Source organism: Chaetura pelagica, unplaced genomic scaffold, assembly GCF_000747805.2.
Source record: "Chaetura pelagica isolate M959 unplaced genomic scaffold, ChaPel_1.0 scaffold11, whole genome shotgun sequence".
Classification (NCBI taxonomy): domain Eukaryota; kingdom Metazoa; phylum Chordata; class Aves; order Apodiformes; family Apodidae; genus Chaetura; species Chaetura pelagica.
Window position 1 is genome coordinate 6043799 of NW_009952694.1, and position 8544 is coordinate 6052342.

The 8544-nt window shown below is 57.1% G+C and overlaps 1 protein-coding gene across 1 annotated transcript in view; it reads left to right on the plus strand.

The window, feature by feature from the left end:
- The window catches only part of TMEM63C (transmembrane protein 63C), a 13512-nt gene extending 6361 nt beyond the window's left edge, over nt 1-7151 (plus strand). The window contains 18 exon segments of the mRNA XM_009993899.1: nt 188-239; nt 648-756; nt 1190-1263; nt 1355-1435; nt 1574-1694; nt 1781-1914; nt 2145-2267; nt 2771-2924; nt 3480-3561; nt 3564-3585; nt 4543-4629; nt 5138-5203; nt 5320-5482; nt 5724-5829; nt 6025-6201; nt 6497-6612; nt 6779-6850; nt 6939-7151. Of these exon segments, the coding sequence (XP_009992201.1) occupies nt 188-239; nt 648-756; nt 1190-1263; nt 1355-1435; nt 1574-1694; nt 1781-1914; nt 2145-2267; nt 2771-2924; nt 3480-3561; nt 3564-3585; nt 4543-4629; nt 5138-5203; nt 5320-5482; nt 5724-5829; nt 6025-6201; nt 6497-6612; nt 6779-6850; nt 6939-7151 (1952 nt within the window).
- The last annotated feature ends 1393 nt before the right edge of the window (nt 7152-8544 follow it).

Here is an 8544-nt window from a genome sequence, read left to right on the forward strand (position 1 = left end):
AGGAATGCACCGTCCCCTGTGAGACAGAGGAACACAAGAAGCAGGAAGCTTCAGAGCAGTGGGGGTTTGGTGGGGACCTGGGCAATGGAAAAGGAGAGAGCAAAGACCAGAGCCACTAACCCTGTGTGTATAAACATGCATATTCACTGAGTTCCCTTAACCTCCTGCTTCTCCTCTTCCTCTGCAGGACACAACCCCACCCACTTCGGCCGGACAACCATCGCCAACATCCCGACACAGTACGTGGCTGCTGCATCCATGGGGGCTGTGGGTGCTGCCACCATGGTGGGCACTTCTGGGAACACTCAGGCACAACACTCACTGTAACCCCATGCCGGGGACAGGGACAGGTCCTTGTGAGCAGCACCGTGCTCGTGGTAGCCCCACATCTGTCTGCACCACGTGTGAGGACAGTGAGATGGCCAGCGTGCATCCTGCTGCTGGCAGAAGTGATTTTGGGAGTGGCCTCATTTCTGTGGTATCTCAGCCAACACCCTGGATGCTACTGCTCTAATCCCTGGGGTGGGGATCCCACAGCTGGCTTGGGGAGGTCCTGCTGGGCAGGGGGGGTGGCCACAGGTGAGATGCTGAGCACCAGGCTGGTCCTTACACCATACACTTTCCAATCCTGTCTTTCCCTCCTCCAGGGACCGTCTCCTGTGGTTACACAGCATCTTTGCTCTCATCTATTTCATCCTCACTATCCTCTGCATGGCTCACCACTCTGTCCACCTTGAATACAGAGAGAATGAGAAGGTAAGAGCCACACCTCCTCCAGCCCCGCCTTGTTCAGCACTAATTGACACTTTGTGCATTGCAGAAAGGGTGGCCCCAGTAGTAGGGAGAGCTTTAGAAACATCCTGGGACTGGGCAGGCAGGGAAAGTTATGGCTGGTTTTCTCCAGCTTCTGGAGAAAGCCTGGCAGCCTGGAAGCAGATCTCTTTCTCTCACTGCATGGTCTCTTGAGATTGAAGCTCTACTGAGTCCATCTGTCTGGGAGGTGACAGCATCTGGCTATGTCCCCAGGGCCTGGGAGTGGATATTGAGGAGGTCTGTGCTGACCAACCTCTGGGGTGCAGTCAGTGCCCCAGCTCACCTCCGCTTTCCCAATGACTGGGCAAGCAGGGTGGCAGCAAGTTGTCTCAGGACCCCTGCCTACCCACCCCTTCTACCCCTGCTTCTCCTCCAGGTTGCCCGGACATTGATGGTTACGCACATCTCCAAGGAGATCACAGACCCTTCCCTCATCATCAAGCATTTCCAGTGAGTAGCCTTGCTGGGCAGCTGGCAGGCAGGTGGCAGGGGCTGTCCCTGTCCTCCAGCTCTTGGTGCAACCATGTTCCTGTGCCTGCAGCGAGGCTTATCCCAGCTGCACCGTCACCAACGTCCAGTTCTGCTTCGACGTGCGCAAGCTGATGAAGCTGGATGCAGAGAGGTGAGTGCATGCAGGCCCCTGCTGCCTCTGTGGGAGGGTGTACTGCTCCTGTCCACCACATTGAGAGACCCAGTCTGTCTGTATGTCTGTCTGTTTGCCACTCCCCGAATGACCCTCACCCTGTTGACGTCCTGGCAGGCGCAAGGCAATGAAGGGCCGGCTTTACTTCACCACCAAGGCACAGAAGGAGGGGAAGATCATGATCAAAACCCACCCCTGCGCCCGCATCTTCTGCTGCCGCTTCTGTGGCTTTGAGCAGGTAGGAGGATGCGGGCCGGGCTGCAGACAGCACATCCCCACTGCCCCATGCTGGTGACCACAGCTGAGCCCTGGCTGCTCCTGCAGGTGGATGCTGAGCAGTACTATGGTGAGCTGGAGGAGAAGCTCACAGATGAGTTCAATGCTGAGCGCAACCGCATCACACTCAAGCGGCTTGACATGGCCTTCGTCACCTTCCAGGATGAGCGGATGACAGCTGTGTGAGTGCTCCTCGTGCAACAGGCACGGGGGTGTCCCCCAAGTCGGTGGCCACTGCTGCTGGGGAACTGGGGCACCTTGCCAGCTTCCCTAGCCAAAGCCAGGCAATGGGTCTGTCTCCTCTGTGTGTCTGCCATCTGCAGAGGTGGCCACTATCTGCGGGAGGGTCTCAAAAGAGCTGGGTTCCTGAGTCCTTGCACTGGACCTGAGCCCTGTCTCCCTCCTCTTGCAGGATTTTGAAGGACTACAGCCACATCCGCTGCCGAAAGCACCCTCAGCAGTCCTCTGTCACCACCGTGGTCAAGTCACACCAGTGGGGTGTTTGCTACGCCCCTGCACCCAATGATATCATCTGGTGAACCCTCGTGGCAGGAGGGAGGGAGGAAAGGGGGCGAGCGGCCGGCGGAACCCATGCCTGTATATATAGAGAGACCATGCCCATAGCTATAGGGAGCCCATGTAGTTCTAGGGAACCTGTGCCCATACCCACAGGGCAGTTTCCAAGGGTTGCAGGGGCTGACTCTGATGGCCGTAGCAGAAGTCAGCAAGGGTGTCTGGGGTGGTCACTTCACAGGTAGCAGGGCTCAGCCAGGCAAGGTTTGGGATGAATGCCAGGCTCCAATTTTTTCAGCCTGATTCCAAAGCCTCATGGTGGTGTGGACCCTCCCTGTGTTCATTCTGTGGTCCTGAGGGCTCTGCAGGTGTTAATGCAGCAGTGTGGGGAGGGGAAGAGAGTGAGCTCTGACAGGATGGCTGATGGAGGTAGTGAGAGGCAGAGCTTCTGGGAGCCAGGCTGGAAGGCCCAGAACACATGGATTTTCCTCCACACCATGCCTGAGTCATGCTTTTCTCTCACAGGGAGAATTTATCAGTCCGTGGCACATCCTGGTGGGTGCGATTCATCCTCCTTAATATCTGCCTCTTCATCCTTCTCTTCTTCCTCACCACGCCAGCCATCATCGTCAACACTATGGACATGTTCAACGTCACACATCCTGTGGAGAGCCTCAAGGTAGTCCCTGGTGCTCTGTGCCAGCTTTCCCAAACGGTCTCCACTTCCAGCCTTGTCCATGACACATGGAGGGCACCAGCTCTGCACTGGCCACAGGCGTCACTGGGATGGGTGTTGGTGAGAGGCAAGGAGTTGTTGTGCCCCTGAATGCCATCCATCCTGTTCTTGGTGTGTTTCCAGTGGCAGAACCCTGGGGCACCTGTGCAAACCTGAGCTTTGGTGCTGGTGTCCATGGCAGAGGGCAGGTTGGTGTCCATGTAAGAGGAGAGGGGTGGGAAGAGCTCCAGGAGATGTTAGATGCTGCCAGCAGTTTCTGCTTCCTGTTCGTTGACCTGTGAGCTGTTGGGCAAACACTGGGGCTCAGAGAATGCCCGTGGTGGCTTTGACAGGCTCAGGCTCTCATCTCCTGAAGTAAACACCCCTGCTCAGGGAGGAAATGCTCTAGCCCACCTGTTGCACACATCATCCTGTGCCAGGAGGCTCAGGGAGCTGTTTCCAGCATGACTGAGCTCTGGCAGGCTCCTGAGGAGGTTTCTGGCATCTCTTCTCCTGCAGAACCCCATCATCACACAGTTCTTCCCCACGCTGCTGCTCTGGGCCTTCTCTGTCTTCCTGCCCTTCCTTGTCTACTACTCGGCATTTTCGAGTCACACTGGACCAGGTAACAGGGCTGGCTCCCATGCTCCCCCAGGGTTGCCATAGATGGGAGGGACCCTGCTAGGACTTGTGGTACCCAATCTGCAGGGAGGCAGGCAGTGGAATGGCAGACCCCCACAGAGCCCCATAGGTGTTACCCCCTATAGGAAGAGCCTGAAGGAACCGTTTCCTTGCCATAGCCCTAGAAGGCCTTGCTTCCAGGCTGCTCATGAAGGCAGATTTTAAGATGGGTCTGAAGAAGTTTGTGAAAGGGATGGTGTGATGTTGGCCATGGCCCTGACTTGGGTGGCATGTCTCAGCCATGCTCCCAGCCCTCTAAGGCGGAGGCACAGCTTCAGGATGCTCCAAGTCACCTAGCAGAGGACACTCCTACAGTGTGCTCTCCCTATCTTGACCCTCCACTAGTCTGAACCACTGTGCCTAGTCTCCTGAGTCCTTGCAGAAGCTTTGTCACCACCTTCTTTCCTTCTCCTGTGGAAAACGGGGGCTTCTGAATCCATTGTAGACACTGTCCTGTTTTGATAAGCAATAGGTCTAATTTTCTTCTTAATAGCTAGAATAGTGTTATGTTTAGGATTTAGTATATGATTTGATATGGGAAGAATGTTTATAATATGTTGATGTTTTTAGTTGTTAGTGAGAAATCAAGGACTTTTTAATTTCCCGTGTTCTTGTTGTGTGTCTACACCAGCAGAGATGATAGGAGAGGGATGGGATGAAGATGAGAGGCTGGGAGGACAAGAGTTTTTGCTACAGATTTTTCCTCACAGTGACTCCTTCTGGCCTGGGATAGGCTTTGCAAGGACCCAATAGATGCACAGATCAGATGCATATGGCTTCTGACACATGGGACTGACAGTAGCTTATTGGAGACGAGCAAGACCCAGCCCAGCCTCTCACCACACTGGCTGCTCTGCCTCAGAAAAGTGCAACATTCTTCTCTTGCCTCCCCTCTCCACAGGTCAAGTGAAAATCAGCTCACCATGCACAAGTGCTTCTTCTTCTTGGTGTTCATGGTCATCATCTTGCCCTCACTGGGGCTGAGTAGGTATGGACCACCCTACCACGCTGCTCTCCCTGCTCCATGGCAGCTGGCCCCTTGCCTCCTGTAAGCCCACCCCAAAAGAATGAGGGCCCACCACAGCTGAAACACAGCTGTCTCTGGAGGGAAAGCACTCATTCTTTCGCTGGGCCAAGATGCTCCCAGATCATCATGGGCAGAAGGCTTCTTTGTAGAGGAGTAGGGGAGTGGAACAGCTTCCCAGGCTGCCACAGCTGGCCTCATGGTGCTGGTGGTGCCTTTCTTGGGGACAGTCCTTCAGCAAACCCTGAAAGGACCAAGTCAGGTATCTGCCTGGCCCCAGGACCAGCAATCCTGACCATCCAGGAAGCAAGCACCCACACTATAATGGCCCCATGTGGCAGAAGAGGGTGCTCTGGCAGTGTAGGGTCCAGAGGGTCTCATCTACCTGGGACAGGGAAAAGCCTGTGCCTGCTGGGTGCTCCCCATTGTTCTGCAGATCTTTCTGAGCTGCTCATCTTCTGCTCCTCTCCAGCCTGGACCTTTTTTTCCGCTGGCTCTTTGACATCCGCTTTCTGGACAAGGCCAATATCAAGTTCCAGTGAGTAGCAGGGAGCTCCTGAACTTCCTGGGCAAACAGGGCTGCTCAGTGCCAGCCCCTGGCAGCTCTACTGGCCACCTGCTCGAGCATCCTCTCACTCTGTGTCCCCATGGCAGGTGCGTTTTCCTCCCAGACAATGGCGCTTTCTTTGTCAACTACGTGGTCACCTCCAGCCTGATCGGGACAGCCATGGAGCTGCTTCGCATCCCAGGACTCCTGGTCTACACTGCCCGCCTCTGCTTTGCCAAGTCTGAGCCCGAGCGGCTCCATGTCAAGCGGGTAGGTGGCTTCTGGACACCTCTGAGCCTGTGCAACCCTCAGCACAGCAGGGACATGATCACTGGAAACTCAGGCTGTCCTGGTCCTATGGGGAGGCTTGTGGGAACTTCTTCAGGTCTTGTGGGAGCTAATGGGGAAGGGGTGTTGAGGGGTGAGTATCAATCATGTGGGCCAGGGTGCAAATGCAAGTGTAGCCTTTGCAAAGGCAGAGGCAATAACGACACAGTTGGTTGTGCCCCAGAGCCAAGCCTACCAGTTCCAGTTTGGGCTGGAGTATGCCTGGACCTGCTGCATCTTCTCCGTTGTGATGACCTACAGCATCACCTGCCCTATCATTGTCCCCTTTGGTGAGTATGGTCCCATACCCATTCTCCTGCTGCCCCCAGCCACGTCCCAGCCAACAGCAGCAGCATGAGAGTACACGCTTCTCATGTGGTACAGGAGAGCACCCTTGGGCATCATCCCCAGGGCCTGCCCTGCTGTCCCTGTGACCTGGCTGTCCCTGTTGTCCTCCCCCCATATGGCCCCTCTCCTTCCACCAGGGTTACTCTACATGCTGCTCAAGCACATGGTGGACAGGTACAACATTTACTACGTTTACATCCCCACCAAGCTGAACCAGCGCCTCCATGTTGCCGCCATCAGCCAGGTCGTGGTGGCCCCCATCCTCTGCATGTTCTGGCTGCTCTTCTTCTCCGTCCTTCGCCTTGGGAGGGAAAGCCTGGGGCTACCCCCACCACTGCTGAGGGTCACGTCTAAGGTGGGGGGGTGGAGCGGGGAGACAAGCCACTGGTGTCACCCCCGAATTAGACATGGCGTGGAGAGTGGGAATGAGGGTGGGAAGGGGAAAGGTGTGGTGGAGCCCTGGTTGATGAGGGGGGTGTCAGCTAGTGTTTTGGGAAGGGAATTGAGAGCTTGTAAAAGAACCCAAAGCAGGTGCCCGCCTGGGGCTCAGCTAGATGTCCAGCAGATCCTTGGAAGCTCATGTGCTGACCCAGTGTCTCTGTGTTCTAGGTCCCACCCGTCCTGTCACCCTCTTCACCTTTGTGGTCCTCCTCTTCTGCATTGTCTTCTCCTTCTTTGGCCTCTGCCTGAAGAAGCTGCAGCCACGCAAACCCTCCAGCTACCAGGTGAGCACAGGCAGTCGCCCATTCTCTTCTCTTGCCTGCTTAGTCCCCTCCTCAGCTCTCTGGGGTGCATTTGCTGTGGGAAGTCTGAAGTGGTGCCTGGCCATGCCCCTGGCTTCAAGCTGGGTACCTTCAAACCATTGTTTCCTCCCCACCTCCCTCCCCCTAGATGTCTGATCAGTCTGAAGGCACCTTCAACGATGTGGAACGGAGCAGTGTTTCCTCCACTCCCAACTCCAATGTGAGTGACCCTCCCTAGCCCCCGTGGCCACAGCCACTGCCCCCCCTCACTCCATTCGTCCCTGACCCCCCCTTGTCCCCCGGGGCAGCTGTTTGTGGCCACCGTCCTTCAGGAGCCTGAGCTGAGCCTGACGCCAGCGGCTTCCCCAGCGCACCAGTCGTACGGCACAATGGGCAACCACCTGGAGCCAGGGGAGGACGGGGAGGACAGGGTGCTGCAGAGCTTTGAGACCGAGCTGGAGACAGTGGAGGGCAAGTACATGAGCAGCCCCGTGCTGGAGAGCCAGGCCCGCTACCAGTGAGCATCCCTGGTGCTGAGGTGAGCACCATCTGTGCTGAGACCAGAGGACATGCTGGAGGGCAGGAAGGAGCCTTCCCAGTACTGGTGGGGCCACCTTGCTGGTGGGGCAGGAGGACAGCAGAATTGATGTGAGGGGGAGACCCCATTGCATGGGATGTGGCAGGGGGCTCCGGCCTTCCCTCCTGCTGCCTGGGCTGGGAGTACATGAGCAGCCCCGTGCTGGAGAGCCAGGCCCGCTACCAGTGAGCATCCCTGGTGCTGAGGTGAGCACCATCTGTGCTGAGACCAGAGGACATGCTGGAGGGCAGGAAGGAGCCTTCCCAGTACTGGTGGGGCCACCTTGCTGGTGGGGCAGGAGGACAGCAGAATTGATGTGAGGGGGAGACCCCATTGCATGGGATGTGGCAGGAGCCTCTGCCTGTCCCTCCTGCTGCCTGGACTGGCTTAGAGCCCCCAGCCCCCCCTTTCCCCACCCACCTCTTCTAGCCCATTGTGGGGAAGAGGGGGTGCAGCAGTGTGGGGAGGGGTTTCTGTGAGAGGCCAAACTTGTGAGGGCAGAAGGGAGGCCCTGGTCTTTCCATGAGGGGGGAGCAGCCCAGACAGCTCAGACAAATATGCCCACCGCCATGCTGTCCTGTGGGTATGTGGTGGCAGGGAATGGCCACCCCTGACCCTTGCTTCCTACCCCACACACTCACTGCTCACAGTGGCTGTGTCCTGCTGCTTCCCCTGGTGCCAACACTGCAGGCTCCTGCCCACCCCCTGCTGCCATCCCCGAGGCTTTGCCCATTAAAGCAGGGGCTGCTGAGGTGTGTGTGCTTTGGTGGAGCAGGTGAGTGCCTGGGGCTGCTCCCATGTCTGCCCTCTTCCCCAGCTCTCTACCACTGCACCATGCCCATGCCATTGGGCCAGAGGAGTGGGAGGTCAAGGGATGAGTGTGTTTAACAGCTGTGAGTGCAGCTCCTCATGATCCCACTCCTCCCAGCAGCATTCTCATGCCCATGCTCTCCCTAAGGCTGGCCATGGAAACTTGCATCCCTCTGTCCTGTTGCAATGGCAGTGGGGGAAAGGGACTTGGCAGGACCCTGGCCTGCAGGTCCACCACAACCAGCCTTTGCCCACAAGCTGCAGCCAAGAGATGCTCCCCCAGCAGCTGCACTGCCTCTCGAGTGTGAGTCCTGCTGTGGTCAATGTAAATGTGCCAGCTCCTGCCTGAGCAGCATCCCTGGGGTTTACCAGCTCATCCACAGCAGCCATGGAGGTTGTTGGGGATGAGGGCAGATCCTCACTCTGCTTGGCCTCTCTCCCACCATTCCAGCCCTCCTGGACATGCTGGCTCCTCCCTAGGCCCTGCTTTGACCCCCAGGGCTGGGTTTTCTGCTCCTGATTTTCCT